The 20,767-nt window shown below is 33.2% G+C and overlaps 3 protein-coding genes across 6 annotated transcripts in view; 1 reads left to right on the forward strand and 2 right to left on the reverse strand.

The window, feature by feature from the left end:
- LOC111051634 (four and a half LIM domains protein 2) overlaps positions 1-20,767 on the forward strand; it is a 276,721-nt gene that overhangs the window by 51,657 nt on the left and 204,297 nt on the right. The window lies entirely within an intron of this gene.
- LOC111051746 (cuticle protein 19) lies at positions 1,133-6,374 on the reverse strand. Its single transcript, XM_039437961.1, has 3 exons — positions 6,215-6,374; positions 4,886-5,059; positions 1,133-1,421 (listed from the first exon to the last, which is right to left on the reverse strand). The coding sequence occupies exons 1-3, from the start codon at positions 6,224-6,226 to the stop codon at positions 1,206-1,208; spliced, it is 402 nt and encodes a 133-aa protein (XP_039293895.1). The 5' UTR covers positions 6,227-6,374; the 3' UTR covers positions 1,133-1,205.
- LOC120348900 (cuticle protein 7-like) lies at positions 11,977-17,872 on the reverse strand. The gene is made up of 3 exons (XM_039437960.1): positions 17,677-17,872; positions 13,569-13,781; positions 11,977-12,335 (listed from the first exon to the last, which is right to left on the reverse strand). Exons 1-3 carry the CDS (start codon positions 17,689-17,691, stop codon positions 12,102-12,104), a joined length of 462 nt encoding a protein of 153 aa, XP_039293894.1. The 5' UTR covers positions 17,692-17,872; the 3' UTR covers positions 11,977-12,101.

Raw genomic sequence — 20,767 nt, forward strand, 5'->3', positions numbered from 1 at the left:
TTCATCATTGATTTTTTTCCATAAGGCTTTCAATAGCTAAATTTTCAGAAAGCTACTATGATAGCTAGATCTACTTCTATCAACTTTCCTCATTCATGTTATCAATGCTTCCCATTCAATCACGGCTGACAGTTAGAAGTCTATTTCACTTCAGTTGATAGAAATGCAACTGGAAAAATAAGAAACGTTTTCTTTGGTAGTCTGCTTTCGAAATCAATTTGTCCGTTGGTATCAATCGGAACATCTCATCAAAAAATCCGATTGAATACGCAATCATTACAACTTCAAAGCTGTGTGGTTTTGCAGCAGCCTATGCATAGTTCATCTATGGTTTTTGTGTAGTCCTTCGAAATGGATCTAATGTAAAATTCAGAAGTATGAGAGTAGTTCTGTGAGCTACAGTGGTATAGTCCGTTTGAATTGGTATGCAACAATTCAATGGCTATGCTTAGTCAATCGAATGTTACTTACTAGTTGTGGAGACAGATTTTATGGATGAATCTTGGAGAAGAAGGAATGATGAAATAAATGAAATTAAAATTTGGAAAGTCGTGAATTTAATTCTGATAACTCAATCAATCCACCTCGTACAATATTGCACCTTATAATTTATTTTGATCAGCGTGGTGGTTGAATTATCGAGTGTAACACTATCTGAGTTATCTTTATTTATTTCTCTTGAAGATTAAAAAATATCTTGTGAGAACACTGTATGAGTAGATTTGATTTTATGATTCAAATCTGGTTTCTAGAGACTTTGATAATAATATATCTACTCATTAAACTCTAAACTCATCACCAGGTCTGATCCTCCCAGGTGATTATAATATATAATCATTTTTTATCTCTTTTCTGTATAGGGCTACTTGTAATATAAATATAAAGAAAATAAAAATCATAGTACCCTTTTTTGAAATATTTTATCACAACATGGGTTTAGTTGTCTTATCACTTGAAAATGGCATAAATGTCCGAAACATGTTGTGATAAAATATTTCAAAAAAAGGGTACCTACTGAGATTTTTATTTTCTTTATATTTATATATAATCATTATTATCATCCTATTCTATATATTATTTTCCCTCGTAACATGAATTGGTGATGCGGTATATTGATAAAAACACTACAATATTTTTCTTAAATGGTTTTATTCATTTCTAAAGAGATCTTACAAACTTAGTTAACAATTTTTAGTGATTGTGACTCAGTAATGTCCTCCATGACCGCCAGACCTGTGCACCACTGCGTTGAATCCCTTGTGCTTGTCGGCGGTGTAGTGGACCTCCCTGAGGGTGCCGTCAGGCTCCACGAGGGAGTAATATCCCTTCACTCCGTGGCCGTCGCTTGTCTCGTGTTGCGACTTGATGTCGTGTGTGTGAGGATCGTGCACTTTGTACTCGAACGAGTAGGGTTTTGCTTCCTGGAAACAAATATTTCAATTATTCATTATGTTTCTGAGGAGATCTCGGATAATAAGACATATTTTCGATAATAGACATGATTTAAGATATAAATAAGACATATTTTCATGAAATGAAAGACAAGGGAAATTAAATATACTGATTGTTTCCGAAAAACGAGTAGACCATTTTGTAAAATATTGTACCTATGATATTCTCTATTTTAGTAAGGGCTACTCGTATTCATGTAGAAATTAAAAAAAAATCAAGGTACCTTTTTTCCAACTTTATTCTATTACTTGTAACGTGTTTTGACATATTATTATTATTTTGTATCATATAAAAACTATTTCACGATCTTAATTTGTAATATGTTGAAACATGTCGTGAGTAATAAAATGAAGTTGAAAAAGGTTCCTTTGATTTTTCAAATTTTCACCTATGCACCTCTGATGTTCACATACAATTAATAATAGGTGACCACTTCAATCATTTTTGAATTTAAAAATAGCTCCCTGGTGGTTCGGAACCCATCTAAAGCTGTGGGTTCACTCTGTCTCTCCACTAACATGTTCACGGAGGTAGTGGTCTGTCATCATAATCCGCCTCATTACCCACGCACAAGCCTGAAGCTCATTAATTGGGCATCACTCTAGATTGAAAAGGATTCTATGTATTATGTTTGAACAGAAGCCTCCATTCCAGGAAGAATATCCATGTTTACATCAATGGACAGCTAGACGAGCAGTGAAGCTGATAAATTCTTAGATCCCTCGAAGAGATTATAATGACATAACAAAACTGGAATCGCCTGAAAGTGATCTGGATTGGGCTCATGTCAAACTGTTTCTTTGGTGAAGTTTCAACTCCACCGTTACATTGATGACTTGTGACTATGATAATTACTGATGATTAGCAGCTCTAACCATTGATCATTTGTTGATTCTTGCTTCAAGAGCTAAGATCATTTAAATCACAGTTACGTGAAAAGGTAACTGGAATCGGAGTTGATCGATGTTTGATCTCCTAATCGGGATTGACTGATTGTTGGTTAGAGAAGGCTATGCTTTGTACTAATGTAGAGGCAAAAAGAGATTTAATATTCAAATTTCAATCAAGAACCAAGAATACATTCAAATTTGCTTGAATTGAGGACAAGCTGGAAATGTTAAGTTATCTTTCAAGTTGAGGTTATAATTATTGTTGTATTGATAAACTCATTACTTAGCATTCTTAGTTATTTGTAATAATTATGTCCGTTCAAACAGAACATGTTGTATAAACGACTATCAAAAACATTTGCTGGTTTAAAATGTCTCTGAAGCTCATAGATAGTCCTCCTATAGCAAACTTACCGAAATTTTCTCAACTAGTGCTACAAAATTGGAACTTATTTTGTCCAGTCGTTCTCAATTTCTCGATTGGAAAAATAAATTCAACAAGTGATTAAAGAACCTTTCCTTGAACAAGTCTATCAAACTCATTTCTAGTTGTCCAATAGCAAGTTCTCAACTACTGCTACCAAATTTAACCACATCGACCAGATCGTTATCGGATTCTCGATAAAAAAAACTAAATTTATGTCCTTTTTGATCAGTTATTGTAAATATCAATTGAAAATATTGTCAAAAACTTGTTGAAATACGGGTTCAAACTTGATATATTTGAAGGACGTTGAACAGTTTCCATGATTTTATATCTTGAGAATTCTCATGAATTAAAATTCTATTTCCGTCAAGACATGTTAATTTGAAAATAAGATAGTTCCTCTCAAAATATTCACCAGCTTTTTCGAACACATTAGTAAATCACCATCCTGTTTATCGTTGATAAATACACCATACAGTTGTGAGCTAATGAAATTTGTCATTTTATTCCAGTTATCTTATCCATCTCGCTATATTTTTGAGAGCCGCCTGTTGACTATGGCAATGTATCAAAAGAGTTAGATGTTAGAGTCTGAGTTAGACGTTGCTTGCTCGCTCTTTCAATTTAACCACATTATTTATAGAAACGTATCTGCTGTTTTTTTCGTGCGTTCTGTTTCATTTTATTTATATTTTTTTCGACCGACATCTTTTGCCAAAAGCCCGGACCATTTCCTGTTGAATGTTCCGCTTGTTGGAGTGGGCTCACTTCTACCTGTCAGCATTCTATACGTGAATAACATGAATGTTAACCATTTAACGTTTGCTGTCTTTTAGAAGTGAAACTCACTATAGTTGTTTCTACTTGAATTCGACAGCACTTCCCTCAAATAGCATCAATACTCCCCATTTAACTAATGCTGACTGTTCAACGAGAATATCACTATATGTTGTTGGGGGTTTGCAGATTATTTATGTAGAGAATGGTCGAGCAAAGTCTCAATCTAGAACCTATTGCTTCCTCATTAATTTTTCATTCGTCTGGTCCAGTTGATCCCAATTGCTCGCATCCTTCCACTTGTATAATGCTACTACTTTCACTTGTATTTCAAGTTGGAATTGGGTGCCGATCTATATCTTATGCAAGGATTAGTGAATTGATACCTTAATTAAGTAATTACTTTCCTATGTGAGGATTACTATGAATTAGAATACTTTAATTGTCAGAAATTGATCTAGTATCTTAAACAAGGATCGATCCAAATTCAAATTATTAGAATTAATTTATTAATAAAAAGCATATTAATTTACAAAATATAGGGTAACAATATAATGAATATACTCCCTTCGTAAATGATTTGCCCGTGTGCAAGGAGGAGCTTTGTTTGTCAAAAATGAGGGACATCAATATCTATTCATATATGGAAACAATATCTTGATGGAGAAGTTATAAAAAATCTATATGAGTAGTATGACTGACCAAATTACTAATCCAACCAAACGATCCTTTGATCTCGCCTATGCCTCATTTTTAATACAGTTTTCTAGTATGGCAATCAGTTTTTTGATTTCTATTGACAAGTTATTGTGATGAGCTTGAAAGTTCAATTGTATAGCAATACTCATATCTTAAAAGGTTCTTGCAATACTGATGGCAACCGCTATGGCCCTTATATTGGGCTATTCACAAGCGGGAGGCGCCAAAACATGTATATGCATATGTATGTCAAATGAACTTGAGAAACAAGATGTGTCATTTTTCGAATTTTTGACATTCATAAACTTTTTAAACTAGAGTTGAGTAGGTTCAATTTTGTTACGATGACCAATTCAAACAAAGTAAGCTTTGCACTCGGTCAGACTAGCATTAAAGTTCTCCAAGAGGTCAATTCTATGGCACATCAATTTTCCGATTCCATCACAAACTTCGATTATAGCTTCGTAATCACGAACTTCGAAAGTTTATCACAAAATTTTACTGAAAATATATTAATTGATGAAGTCGAGAAGTCTATTGATATCAGATTGTAGTTAACATAGTAAGTTGGAATATTTCTAGATTTCTAGTGAGTTAATACTCTGAAAGTGGAATTTGATTGGACTTGTGGATTACTCACGTGGTGTTCCTCCTTGTGGTGATCGTCGTGGTGATAGTGGTAGCCGTGGTCACCACCTCCGAGATCACTGCCTTCGAAATCGCCCCCATCATATCCACCATCTTCACCATCGCTCGAGAACTGGCAAGCAGCAATAGCTAGCACACTCAACACCACTGCTACTGCTAAGATAATCTGCGAAAATGTCAACAGAAAACGGGAATTATTCTCTTGTAATAATCAATTGAATGGAAATTCTAACTAAGGGTTGAGTGTAACCAGACTTCACTTCACAAGGGGTAGACTAATTCACTTGATTATTACCATAGAATGAGGATTATAGAGGAAATTATTCCTATATTTTCTTCATGTCAAGTTGTCCATATCCAACTCAGAAGGCTGTTAAAAGGAGAGATTATCACTTGAATTAAAATTATCATTAACTTTGAGAAATTCTATTCAGTGTTTATCAATTCATGTGTGGAGTATTGAGGGATCTGTAAAATACTACGAATGTGTATAGAATTCACAAGTGAATTGTAGTCATCCAGCTTCCAAAAAAGCTAACTGCCAGATAGTTTTAGCGGTAAACTATCTCCAAAACAAAATGTGTTCCTTTCTTATTGTGCATTATGTGATCTCTGAATTCTTCATCTAAGTATGCTTGTACTGATGTTTGTTGATATTTCTGAACACTACTCCAATTTTTTGTCAATAGCCTGTTTAATTGTATTGATTTTTGATCAATGCAATAAACAAACTTTTCAGTGAACAATGATATACACCATCGAGTTGGTAGTTCACTTCTATCAGGGTTTTGTCTTCGTAAAGTCAATGGGAAATGAATTTTGGAGGAGATGCTTCTAAAACTTCTTGAGACTCATCCCCTCCATCAACATGTTTCTGAAGAAGATGCATGAAAGCTATACTTCAACTTTGTAAATTTAAGTCTGATATAGACCTAATCATGAGGTATTGTATATTCGAATGAAATTGAAGATATGAAATAGGATAAATATGCTATATGATTGGATAGATATCCAATAAATGGATTGATATCCATATAGAATGAAAACATTGATCTCAAACAATATTACAAGGAACTTATTTTGGTTGTTACAACATTATAAATCTCTAAAATTCTCAAGCTGGAACAATTGATACCGGTACCAACCATCATTCAATCATGGAAGACCAACCAAATTATCTAAAATTTGAAGAATTTTTTTGAACTCGAAACTTTCACATGAACTTCACTTCCTCTAAAGAAACTACATCAAAACAAAGACTCAAGACAATACAAATGATAACTAACTTTATCAACAAAAAGTCTTAAAAATAGTTAATCACCTGTTTGCTCATGATGATATTGCTTGGCTAGTCCACCACACTTTGCAACACACTGTAACTTGGTACACAAGAGCGATCAAAGTAAACTGATGACCATACCACACATCTTCACATATTTATACATCACACCTCCCACAAGAGCCTCGTTACTGCATTAATTACTATTCTATTGCTCTGATTATTCTTTAGTATTGTTGGATGCGCGCGTCAGGTTACATCAGCTGAGATGCTGCAAACACCTCATGAGATGATAATAATTATGTTTAGAGTTTATTAGAGGATAAGGAAGAGAATGCGAAGGAAAAGATGAGTGAAAAGAGAGGGAAAGTGTGGGAATGTGTAGGAAAAGTGAGAGAAAAAGTGAGAGTGTTAGTGAGAATTGATCGGAGATCAAGGGAAGACTCCGGTTAGCTGAACATTACGGTCTAATTATGTGAATTAGTTATAGTATTTACGCAAGATGTGCTACCTGCTCATGGAATCTTCTTGGTGATGATTTTGCTGTGTGTGAACGGTAGCGTGATCATTATTAAATTTTAGACAGGATGCATTGTAACCGATATGTAACATATCATATTCCACCATGTCTTGTGATATTTCAGTTTGTTATTACAAACTGTTATTACAAAGGAACTCTGTTACTTTGTAGTTGGATCGAAAATGTGGAATAGTATTACTATCATGTGGTTCTTATATTTGAGTACGAAAATTTTCATTTCTAATTCATAGGTTGGAAATGTTTTGGGAAGGTTTAGTTTGTGCGTAAATGCACGAAAATTTTACTCGATTTTAGTTGTTTCGATGCGTCTTCAGGCAAGTTTAATACTGGTATTTTGTCCCACATTTATTATTTCATTATTCTATTGGTGTCATAAAATCTTGCATCTGCAAAAACATTCTAGCATCTGAATATCCTATCATCACAGCTAATAATCAACTCAACCGATTAATATTGAAATAATTCGAGTCTCAAATACTCAATTCTTCCAAATTTTGTGTTCAGAAAATGTTTTCCAATCTCTTGATTGAAATATCGAGAGATTTGATATTGCAGAATTGCAAATAAGAACATTGAAGCAGTTTGATATAATAATGATCATCATAGTTTGGCTTGTTGAATTACAAATTTTAAATAGTTTTCATGTCCTCATTAAAAATGAAATTAAATAATTATTCAAGATAGATTGCGGTAGTATAGAGTAGTAGATACGTAATAAATTGCGGTTTATATATGGTAGTTTTTGGTTCCTCTGGTTGAAGAATAATATATGTTTCTCGTTTTGAATTCATATTCAACAAGCTTGTATAGGAAAATGAATAATCATTGTGGATAGCTCAGACCTCAGTCTACATTCTAGATAGCTCGCGCGACAAGACTTTCTAGATTGCTTATTAAGGTGCGTACAGATATACGCGCCGCGAACATGAGCAATTCACTTTTAATCAGCTGATACCAAGCTTTTTATATATGTATCTTACCGTTTCTGTAAAAATACAGATATAGTCAGCTGATTAAAAGTGAATTGCTCATGTTCGCGGCGCGTATATCTGTACGCACCTAAAAACGGTAATTCCTGGATCACTGTGGTTGAAGAATATCTGTTTCTCATCTTGAATTTATATTCAACAGGTTTCTATAGGAAACAATCATTCTTGATCATAAGCTGTCACAAGAATGATTCCGACATCAAGAATTTAGAAGAATACTGAATACATTTAGCAAAAAGTAGGAGAAGGATCTTTTTCAATTTTGCAAAACTATCACATGCAATCGATTTTCTAAATATTATCAATGTAATATTTCTGGTGGCTCAGAACACATCTAAAACATCAAGAACATTGATTAATCTAGACCATCCATATCTCTCAGCACTCCTGCAAAAGATTTATCTTATGTGAGCATCATTAAAGTACCTAAAAAATTAAAAAAAAAAACGTTCATATTGTCAATGAAATAGAGGGACGGTGATTTGGAATTGTAATCACCTTCAATATATTAATTATGGACAGCAACTCATAAAAACTCTATATCCTACTACTTATAAAGTAAAATTTCTTTCAGAAGTTATTGTAGCAATAGTAGATGTTGATACCTCTCATTGAATTCAGTGGATATTTGAAAATTACAAATCGTAACTCACCAGCAAAATTTTACGCAAAATTCCACTAGAAATAAGCAGCGCACTTGAGCAGGTGAGACTTGGTCTGCCCTTTTAATCCGTGTTGAATGTCATAGGCTGACATTTTCCGTCTCTTTTGAAAGGTTTATTATCACAGAGTAGTACGATTCGACAGGTTAGTGACTCCCTTTTTATAGCGTTTGGCGGTTTACGTTTTGGCTGCTATTTTGGTGGCAGTGAATTAGGGTTTTAAGCATTGACAACTTTCTCCATATCATTCTATTGTTGGAGTGAGTGAAAAAGTGGCAATTTGATTTCTTGGTTCAATCGCGTCCCGCTAACATATCTCTTATCAATCAAGATCATATTGGAATCAATATAGAAATTGAATGTATGAATCAATCAAATAATTACATTGACAATAATCATTGTGTAGCAACTTCTTGATAATCATATCAACTTTTCCATGTGGATGATGTTTTTTATTTCTGATTGTGATTGCAATATTTTTAAGAATATTTCGTATCGAAATACAGTAGCCCAATCATCGGAATAAGTTGGAAGATAATGAGAACACAAATTTAAAAAGTGGTTAACAATTTAAATTTGTTTTTTCATTATGGAAAAGTACCACAACATCACTCACAACACAACTGTAAGTTGGAAGATGTTTAAAATTGTAGAAATCTACATATCATTTTGTCACAATTCAAAATTTATTCATTTAGTTATTTATTTATCACATTGTGTACAAATACTTGAGATGAGGAAAGGCACAACAGGCTCATACCCAAAACTGTCCCATTTCCAATTTATACTATACTGTCCAAATCAAAATGTTGGTTATGTCACTTTCTCTTTTCAAAATAAAATTTATGCTCTTCAATACTCAGACTTCAAACGAGCAAATTTTGAACCAAATAGATACTATTAGAGCCTAGAATCAAAAAATCTAGAACAGTAACTTAATAATTATTCAAAAAGTCTAAATTTTGATTGAAAATAAAAATTTTCGAGCTAAAAACCTCACACTTTACAGAAAATCACAAAATTCCAAGTAAATGGAACAAAATTTAATGTGATTTTTCTATCATTCAAATAATTATTTTCACATTCCAATTTCGATTGTTCTTATAATATGAAATTATAGGGGAAATTATAACTGGATACTCCAAATAAACTGGATCTTTCTATAAACGAAGCTGACTTCAAAATTCTTGAACTTATACTGATGACTGAGAAGAATCAATTGGAATTTTATTGATTCATTGCTTTTAGTTATGAAAATTATAAATTCTTACAGAGGTTTCTCCTGAGTGACTGAAATTAGTTTTCAATCAATAATGATTATTTTTTCATCAACGTGAGACATTTATCATAATTGATGACGAAAAAGAGGGAGACAAGAGTTTTGCCTAATATTTTGTGTTGAATTTTCATATCAATCACGCGACGCTGCAGCAATCGCTTGCAGTGTCAAACTATAAAGACTGATAAGTGCTGTACCCTGGTGGAGAAACCAGATACTAAGCTGACTAGGTGACGTCACAAAGTAGGGAGTTGGGGAGAATATCGTATTGAGGTGGGTCGCGGTTCAAACGGGTTCATTGTCACTGTGTCAAGGTCATGTATACTGTCCCCTCAACCTATCATCATCATCATCATCATCATCATTATCATCCTCTCTTCCCTCACTCATCACTCTCTAGCATTATCGATCATCAATACTTTTCTCATTCCCTCACTACTTTATTTCTCTCCTGGGATCAGAAGAAATATAATGTAACATTATTTTACTATACTTTAATGATACATGGAATTATTGATACTCATTTATGCATTTAAATAATGTGATATTCATATATAGAATTAATGATACTTTTCCATGGCATAAAATTTAACATTATACATTGAATCACATTGTATTCTCTCTGCCTGGGCCTTGCTTCAAAAAAATTAGAATTTTCTAACTAGCCAGAATATTTGCATTTGGTGCAGGTCTAGTAAAACAGTTTAGATAACAGTATGATGTGTACACACTACACGGCTGGTCAAACATGAAACAGCATAGAGTACCAACATACAATATTGTTGCCTGGTCAAGTAAGTGTGTGTCAGGCGTTTCTGTTTTCCAAGTTTACTATTATTTCAACAGGTCCTGGAATACCGCATACTTCAATATTTTGATAATTTGCGCATTTTTCATCATTTCATCTAATTCATTTGCTTTTGTTCACAATTTATTATTGATGCTCGAAAAATTGAACAACATGAATTCCTCTCTTATTATTCATTATTGTTATTCATAAGTCAGATCATCCCATTGTTTTTTCGATTTTTGTAAATTTGGAGTAATCTTGTTTTAGACTCAATTTGATATTCTCCATTATTTTGTGAGACTATAAAATGAAAATCGCTTTAACTCCTAATCATTATCAAGATTCGGGATTGGACCAGTTCTTGGTTAAGACTATTGTTCCTCTCCCAATAATAGAGAGGATTATTTAATGCTTGTCAGGATGAATGAATAAATGGATATTATGATGCTGGCTTTATTAGTCTCGTGACATCTTCATTCTTCATTTTCTATTTTGTTCTAGGTGAGCGATAAATTTTCTCTCTGTTCTAAACCAAGCAGGAATACGTAAGTGAAACTATTATTTCCCAAACTATAAATGATTAAAGTTGAACGGTGCTAGCTTACTGGTACAGAATATAATCTATCTAAGTCATTATATCTTAAATTAGTATTCTATATATCTTGTACTATACTATTATCGGTACATTGACACTACTGCATTCCTATGATGAAATCTTGCAATATTTACTTCAGAACAGCTTATAGAAAGACTTCACAGAAGTGAAGCATTGACTGTTATAAGACACAGCAAAAATAACAACAGGCTGGGTTGATCTAGTGATAATTATTATGAGGAGCATTACAAACTTCGGTCTGCTAGCACCGCCTGATTCGTGGGTTTGAATCCCGCCGATAGCATGGACGTTCGATCATTTCATCAATTCACTAACACACTTCCATTACCCACGCACAAGCAAAAAGCTCATATGAGCATCATCCGCAATGGGAAAATAAACTTTTATTATACAAGAGCTAAATTATCTAACGGCCAAAGAAGTGCCAATTGTCTACTTTTGGCAATAATATAAGGAGCAGATACAGATGGTGGAGATGAGGTCGATCTTGGTAGTAGTTTAAGTATCAATTGTTTGATATGAGACAGGGTGTTTTTGAGAAGAGCAATGAATATGACCAACTCAGAGTTTTGTTTCCATGTTCATTGAAAATAAAAAAATGTATATATATATATATATGTGTGTGATTTTTTTTCTTTAGGGATACTCTTGAATATAAATAGATTGATAATTGACTTGATGATAAATGGCATCATATAGCCGAAACATGTTGTGACTAAACAATTTTAAAAGGGTACTTAAATTTATATTTTTATTTATACTGAATTTATTTGCATAATGAAAATATATTTCTCAAGACTTGCAGTCTACACCAAAATAAACTTTCCTAAATTAACAATAACTGGCTTGTCAGTCATCATCATACAATGTTTTGGAGTGTAATAAGCAAAGTTCCTTCCTTAGTATATGAATAATAAACAGAAAACATATTATAAAAACAATTTTATTTCAACTTCTACTTCATATAGGAACTTGGAAAACATAAAAAATTGTATAAAAACAACAGACACCACAAAATATGCTCGTAGCAGTAACGAATTATTTGGCATGAGTTAGTGATGCTTCTTGTAGTGGATGGGGTGGATGCTGTGGCCGTGCTTCTTGACGACGGCGTTGAATCCGTTGTGCTTGTCGGCCTTGTAGTGGACCTCGCGGATGGTGCCGTCCGGCTCCACCAGCTTGTAGAATCCGTGCAGGTCGTCGCCCTTACGAGCCTCGTGCTGCGACTTCACATCGTGAGTGTGTGGATCATGCACCTCGTACTCGAATTTGTAGTGGGCCGGGGCCTGGCAACACAGAAAAATTGAGGCTATTATTTGTAGATCTTGATCAAGAATAGTATATAACTATATACTATTCTTGGGTCTTAATAGGGGAGACATGTGAAGTTGAGAGAGTTAATTCATAATATTCATTTATTGATTTTAAGATGCACAATTATTCATTGGATTGATTGAGGAGGACCAACAGGCACAGTCAGAAACTGAGTTGTAAGGTTTTGTTTGTGTAGACTTAAGAGATTTCATTTATATGATTGGATCACATTATTGTTTGATAATAATGTCATCGATATTGATCACAATTGGAATTATTCATAGGCTTTGATAGGGGAGACTCGAAGTTGATAATTTCTAAAATTCGTGGAGACTTGGGACATTTGAAGATGTGGCATATTGGATTGCATTATTGTTGGAATTTACAAAATGCATGCGTTGATTGTTATCAAATATCATGCGTTGATAACAATATCGCACATGCTGCCTCAACAAAGCTGTATTCAACGAAGTAATTCTAGTCAGAACCAATATTATAATGATGATTTCTAGTATCTAAAAGCAACTACGACGTTTTAACTTATAATTATTGTTTTCTCAAGGAGAAGAAAGAAATATTTCAAGAGGCTTTGTTATTTTTGATATTTTACATTATGTTATATGTGGAGACTTGATAGAACGTGAGGAGTATGAGATGAGTCGACCCAAAATTAGATATGAAGAAGGAAGATGTCATAAAATGATGAGAGAACAAAGGGAGATAGTTGAAAGTTCAATATAAATTTAGAAATGGACTAACATTTAAAAATAAAATAGAAAATGTATAAAGCAGGTAGAATTTCGGATGCATCTTTCTTTAAAAAGATGAGAATGAATTTATTGTGAATGATTATGGCTTGAAGGAGGAAATGCTATGGACTCTATGGAAACACATGCAGAAATTCATATAACTGGTAATTTAATTATTGTTATTCAATGGTGTGTTACTTGTTTTTGCTACAATCTAAATAAGATTATAGAAATAGAAATGATAACACATTTAGATATATACTTAAAGAAATAGATAAATACTTTCACAACATTCAATCCTTAGCAAACTCAGGGTAACCCAAGCTTCTTTTGCATTTGTTTGCAACTTATTTATTCAAATGAAAGGTAGACTTATTGTACGTTATGGAACACGATGTGAATTTCTGAGATAATTGCGAAAAATGTAGCTCCTCTTGCAATTTTCGTGCTACTCACGTGATAATCGACGTCAACATGACCGTGATGTCCGCCGTGATTCTCGTAGCCGTGAGCGGGGGCGGCTGCAGCTGCTGCCACGGGAAGAGCATGTAGGGGGGCGGAGGCGTGAGCTAGGGGGTGGTGATGTTGTGGGTAGGGAGCAGGAGAGGGGTAGCCAGTGCACAGCTGAGCCAGCAGGGTGACGCCTAAAGCGTACACTGCCACGGTTGACTGAAAAAGTGATAGGAAAAATTAGATTCAATTGGAGTTTTGATTGCAGTAATACATGAAAAGATCTATGTAATTGAAATACATCACATAAAATCAAATCAAATCGAATAAAATGTTATTATTATTATTTCAAAAACAATAAAAACCAATAACTGTCAATGTAGTTTTCTTGAGATACACTCTTACAATAGTGAAAGGCATACATCGTATCTAATTTGCATTGAAAATTATCCATATATTGAAATATATTACATATTAGCACGAAGATCACAGGGTAATTTGTTGAATGAATAGAGAAAAAATCAATAAAACTTTCCACAGAAACGTGACAGTAGAAAAGTAGATATTGACATTTTCCACTTTCGCCGGATATTGTTTTTCCTTTTGAAGTGTTATCAAGTGTGTTTATTTTTCAAAAATTCCAGACCACTAAAATACATGACGCACCCAATGCATTGGAAAATGATACAAAACATGCTGCCATAAAGCATGTAGTAGTGTTCCTCAAAGTCGATCTTTCCGTGATAAATATATTATGAGAATCTACCAAAATACATACAGAGATCAATTCAATAAAAATGCTTTGAAAGTGTTGATTGAATGAAAAAATCAGTGAGTTATTTCAGTCAGTTTCAAGTGGCTTTTTGTCACGCTGAATTTTGAAACAATCACTATACTGATAAACTTTTACATTACATGTAGAAATCATGAATGAGGTGAAATCCTTAAACTTTATAATCAAATTAATCAAACAGCCTGAAGTATAGAATATTAAGAAGTATTCAGACACAATATTATCTATCACAATTTATAGAGAAAAATATCACCCAAAGCTTAAATGACTCACTTGTGTGGATCAAAGAATAAGACGGTGATAAGAATACACAAAATGAATTGCAATCTATGAATTTTTCATTCCAATAGGAAACTCAGAGAAAATCAAAAATATAAATAGAAATGAAAAATCTCAGTAACCTTTTTCGAGTTATTTTATCACATGTTTCAAAATTGTGATAAAATAAATCTAAAAAGGAAGATTTTTATTTCTATTTATATTACAAGTAGCCCTAAACAGAAAAGATACAATAAAATCAAAAATGTTTTCCTGTTCTCAATGTTTCCATAACCTCAACAGAAGTCTGTTTTCTCATAGCTATAAGTCGTGTTACAAATCGTAATGTTATTGATATTATGGATTGCATAAACTAGGCTTAAACATTCGACTGAAAGCCCTCTACATATTATAATCCAGACAAGGACAGACTAGACTGTTGACCGCGTTAAATCGTCGTCCATTTTCCATTCAATTTTGCCGCCAAACCGTGTCTAGAAAAATGTATTAGTTTCCAAATAAATTGTCCTTGAAATTACTGCACACTAGTTTTTCTCAACTCCTACTGAAATATGGTTTTGTAACCATTTTCTTTTTGAAATGCCGGCATATTTATAGGAATTGTAGCATAATATTCTAGTTTGTTGTTGCAAAGATATTTTTATTGTTTCTGGCGTGTTAAGGTGTGCAATGTTTCCGCATGATTGATTTTCTCAACTATAATATCGGGATTTTCATGTTGCAAAGCCAATTTCAGTACAATTCGATATTAGATACGCAACGGGAACCGTACGCATGAATTCAATAAACTCTGGAATAGCTTATTATAATAAAACCGTTTTCAATATGATAATATCATATTGGTATCGCACGATATTTGTTTCCAGTTCGAAGTTTTGTTTTGGAGAAAGCAGTCTTTGTTTTTTACTAACTGTGATTGTGAATAACTGTGTCGGAGAAGGAAATCGAGAGTATTGAATAGTTACTAGATGAAATTCAAACGTTCTGGAGAATTGAAACGCACTCCTAAAAACGTATTGTTTGCGGAAAGCAGCAATTCTTGCCCCAAATTTCCCCTACATATGATTCTCTCAAATTTGGGAAAAATCATCAAAAATGAGTGGGCCTACTAAAATGAGATGCGATTGTTTCAATACGCCAATAAGGAAGACAGTATTGACAGATAATCCAATCTCTTAGTTTTCTCAGACCTGTAACTCAGGTATCAGGTACTACATATCCTCCTCTCCAATGAAGAGAATTAACAGATTAAACCTGTATGGGTGATGATTTTATGAAGCTGCAAAAAGCTAACTGGAGATTGCACAGACTTCATGATTTTGTTCATTTATAATGGTATCAGTGGTATTGGCTTCTTATTTCCTTTCGTTCTCTTGCTTGGTGTAGAGGGTCTGTTGAAAAGCAACGTTGATAATATACAATTATGGATCATTTTCATTTATTTGAAATCCGTGTGGTTCGATACGAACCTGAAACTCAAGACTTTATGATATACTTGTAGACAACAGAAAGCTCTCTAGTCTTTACTCTTCGATAGCTTCAGTTTTTAAAAGTTTGTTATCTGTTTTAAATTTTTATCGAATCTCTTGGGTTTGTATAACTACATTATTCTCTCCACTCGCTAATCATTCCATGAATCACCGGTTCCTATCCATTATTCATGATCTTCACAAAAATACATTCGATTGTTTATGTTCATGTCTTCCTAAACCCATGATGTTTACTGAAGTCCTTTTAAAATTATTGTCCATACAACTGCATGCAAATAGATTCAATCATTTGAATATTATAATAAAAACAATCATCGCTTTCCAAATTATAAATACAAATGTAAGTGACATTATTTGTAGAAATACAGGAGAATTACCTCTAATTTTCTTAACAGGAATTTGTTGACAACGGTAATGGTATATTGCTGCAGTTCAGATGAGATTGAGCCATAAAAAGTTGCAAGAAATTTTGAGACAATAGATAATGTTTTAACAATGTATTCATTCACAAAGTGAATCTTCTTAGAGAATGTCTCGAGAGAACATGATGTCGATATCCACGGTTCTGAGATTTACATAATATGAACAAAAATCTTTGGTGACGCAAATCTATTAAGCGAGATTTTTTAATTATAACAGATACTTCAGATCAGGAATACAAAGAAATCATGACAATAAATAATCTGAGATTTACACGAAGTCACGAGCATGATTCAAGATGCAATGAATCAATGAATAATTGTGCTTTTCTATATTTGAAAATGTATTTGGAATAGACTGAGATTATTTATTTTCGTGGAGATCATGTCGAGGTACCAAAATAGTCGACGAAACAACTTTGAGTAATTTATTTTGGAATTCATACGAATGGAGAATTATCTTTAAGAATGTTTTAGAAGTTGATGATGTTCACCTGTATTAGATTTCAGATCTCTGTAGAGAATTGGAGAGATATCAGGTTATCTAAGATCTACACTTATTGCACAGAAAATCAAGGAAGACCGGAAAAATTTGAAGAGTTCGCTCTCAAAAGATGTCAAATTATAATGTGATATAATGAACAGCTTCAGTGAATAACCTCAAACCTGGATTTGTAGTTTTCATTCAGTTCCTATGATGAAAGCAGATAATGTGAAGAATGATAACTATTGTATATGAACTATTCCTGATTTTTACTCGAAAAGAGATCATTTTGAAAGACTTTATTAACGGTAGGTTATCTGAGGTCCTTACTAACTGACCTGAAAACCCTTAGAAATGCAATTCATAGAATCATAGAGTCAAAGAATTATTGAGTTTCTTACCACTTTATAGCAGATAATCTATGGATATGTAAGTGAAGTTTATGTGTTAATATAAAAGTAAAAAAGATTGATATTCACTTGTGGAGAGATCATTTTGTTGAACTCTAGAGTTGGCTGATTATCCAAGTACTAACTGCACTGAAAAACCTTCGAATTGCAATTTCAGTCCTAATTGAAGAATTAAGTTCTTTGTGACTGCATTATAGCAGATAACATGCATGTAAAAGTGAGAAGAATTTATATTTTACCTGTAAAGAGATCATGTTGTGAGATTTCAGAGTCGATCCAAACAACTGCACAGAGCGTCCTTTGATGCAAAACTGTGTGGTGGAAGGTTGGCGGAGGTATGAGATCGGTCTGCAGTGGACACCGTATTATAATCCACGGCACTTCACTTTACTATGGACTCTATAGCCTGGCAACTATACCTATAAATAGGTGTGGAAACAGTGCAGCGGCCTTGGTCCTATATAGTGCGACATTCACTCTATTTGGATATTTGTTGGGTGGGAAAGAAAGTATGGTGGAGTGAAAGGGGATTAAAGGTGAAAGAAGGTGATATGAAGGTGTAGAAGAAAAAAAAATGAGTGGGAGAAAGAGAAGAATATGGAGATGGAGAGGGAAGAAATATGGAGAAATTTATTAAGAAGAAGAAGACGAGAGAGAAGGTGATGAGTAGGTTATGTTGGCAAAGTTGTAGAATCAGGATTAAGGATGAATAGGTAGAAGAATAATATTGAACATTTATCGAGGTGAGGGAAGAATATGATTGAGAGGTTATAGGAGGTAACATTCAATTGGATTTTAGAACTTTTCTTCATGTACGTGAATGTTCATGATGTAAGTATTTCACATTAATTCATTATAACTAAAAGTAAATTCGTATGGCTTTTGTTGGTGGGGAGTCCCTTGCGGGAAGGTCCCACCGCCTGAATATATAATTTAAGCCGTCAATGGGCCTTACGACTGTCATACTTCAGCCAGGACCGACAGTTTAACATGCCCGTCCGATAACACGGGAGTGATCTGGTTAAAAAACTTTTAGTAATGAGAGGGTTTGAGCCCGGGATCTCTATGCTGCTACGCAGGCACTCTATCCACTAGACCACGGATCACTCCATTCATTATAACAAACTAGCAATGTATCAACAATCCAATAATTAATTTCACAAAGTATGAACTGAGGAATAATTGAAAAATATAAGGAGAAAAATTCAATAGAAAGTGCTTAGTATTTTGTATCATATAGTTTTTCATCTTTTCAAATTGACGAGGGTTCATTTGTTGAACGTCTATTGTAGGGAAGGAATATCAAAAACTTTTATTTCTTACGATTCTTTATTGGAAGAGAAAATAAATATAAGAAGATCTATCGAGAGGAAGAATATGAGAGAGCAGAATGTGGAGATGTCAATATTATACTAAAAGAAACATTGAATTAGATTGAATAGAAATGATTCTTGGGTTATTATTATCCATCCATCTGGATCACTTTGAAACGCAGGCATTTCTATAAAATTACTATTTTATAGATTATATTTTATAACAAAAACTATTTAAAGAATTTGAGAGAATATTATTTTAGAGTTATTGAAAAATTTGAAGATGTAATGCAATTTGAATTACGAAAGTATATAATATTGTCTCTCAACCACATCGGCAATGCTTTAACAGAAAACCTGCAATTCTCAAAAAATGATATCTAAGGATATCTTTCAACATTCCCAAAATGGAGATTGGATTTGAGTTCTCTATTCATGTATGTTACAATATATATTAACTTATACACCAATTCACATCAAATGACAGTATTGCTAATTATTCTACGAATTCTACAAAGTATGGAAAATTTATTGATCAAAATAAATATTGAATGCAATTTAAATACCAATAGTTATATTTCGATGTATTGCGAAGCCCCCTGCCGAGCGCGAAGCGAGTATGGTGGAGAGGTTATACTGAAAAGAGATAGGATTAAATTATACTTTTTCATTCCCTTGTATTCAAAATTGTTTTTTCACTTTATAATATTTAGCAATTTACTAACTATTCAATGGACGTATGAATTGATGAATAGATTTTAATTATGGGTTGAAAATAAAAATTTATTGAAATGTAATATATTATGGAGATTTAATTGGATATGGATTCAATTTGGTGATGATGTAGCCTATTTGTATTCCGTTGTTCTACATGAAGGGAGAATTTTGAACATATCAAAGTTTATTTTTCAAAAATATATCTGTCCTTTTTAAAAAAAAAACCTTAGGATCTCTGAGGGTTTGTGAGCGTTCACATAAAACGAAGAACGAAAATCGATAAATGTTACTTGTAAGGAGAAGAAGAAAATACGAAGCAGCAGAAGACTACGCAGTAATTAGATTGATGAAGGAGGGAGAAGAAAATGATCTTAGGAAAAGAAGGAGAGAAGGAAAAAGAATAATGCTTATGGAAAAAGAGCAGAAAGGAGCATACGCAATTGTTGCAAAATTGAAAAATTGTTAGAAGAAAATGGACAATTTTCATGGGAGGATAAAATTAGGAATCTTCGCTCCAAACACTTATATTACAAAACTGGTACTTGAAGTAAGCTCAATGCAGTATATTACTAAACTACACGAGAAAAAAGTATGTTGGTAAACTGGTAACTGAAAGTTAACCTACGTTTAGTGCAAATTGTTTTGGCTTACTTTTACTCTCTGTATTTTTATCACTTCTTGAGTTTTATCTGTTTAAAATCACCCTGCTGTTGCAGGTTGCAGGTTATTTGATGGGTTTTACTTTTGACTTATGTCACAGTTGGGTGGAGCTGGCTGTACAAGTTGAGAAACAGTTAATTGGATCGAATTTGAAATGGCAATAATTAATGACAATGTTTTCAATCTGATAATCGTCAATATTCAATTCGATTTATATTATATCAAATACAGATTTATTTTATATTCGATCATTAATGGTTAAATGATTATTCATTCATTCATACATAAAACATAGGAAAGGTTGTGGGAGGGATAACAGCCGCCGTACAAAACTAGTTTTTCCTCTAAATTTTGAAAGAGAAATGTTCCAAAAAAGTTCTCCAAGTTCACCTTCTACTGCCTTATATTATCTTAATATTTATTCTCTTTGGTATTATTCACAATGATGAATTTCTCTTGAATTTTTTGTCTCTCCATTCGAACGATATTGTATATCGTATATATTTATATTGTGGAAGAATCAATGGGTGTGCCTACTGTTATTCTAAGAACCAGATACATTGCACAATTCACAATTTTTTCATGGTCAATTTTGAGCCACACTTAATATTTGAGAAGTTGATTGACAAGTGACTTGCAT

The sequence above is a fragment of the Nilaparvata lugens genome, chromosome 11 (genome assembly GCF_014356525.2).
Source record: "Nilaparvata lugens isolate BPH chromosome 11, ASM1435652v1, whole genome shotgun sequence".
In the NCBI taxonomy this organism is placed as follows: Eukaryota; Metazoa; Arthropoda; class Insecta; order Hemiptera; family Delphacidae; genus Nilaparvata; species Nilaparvata lugens.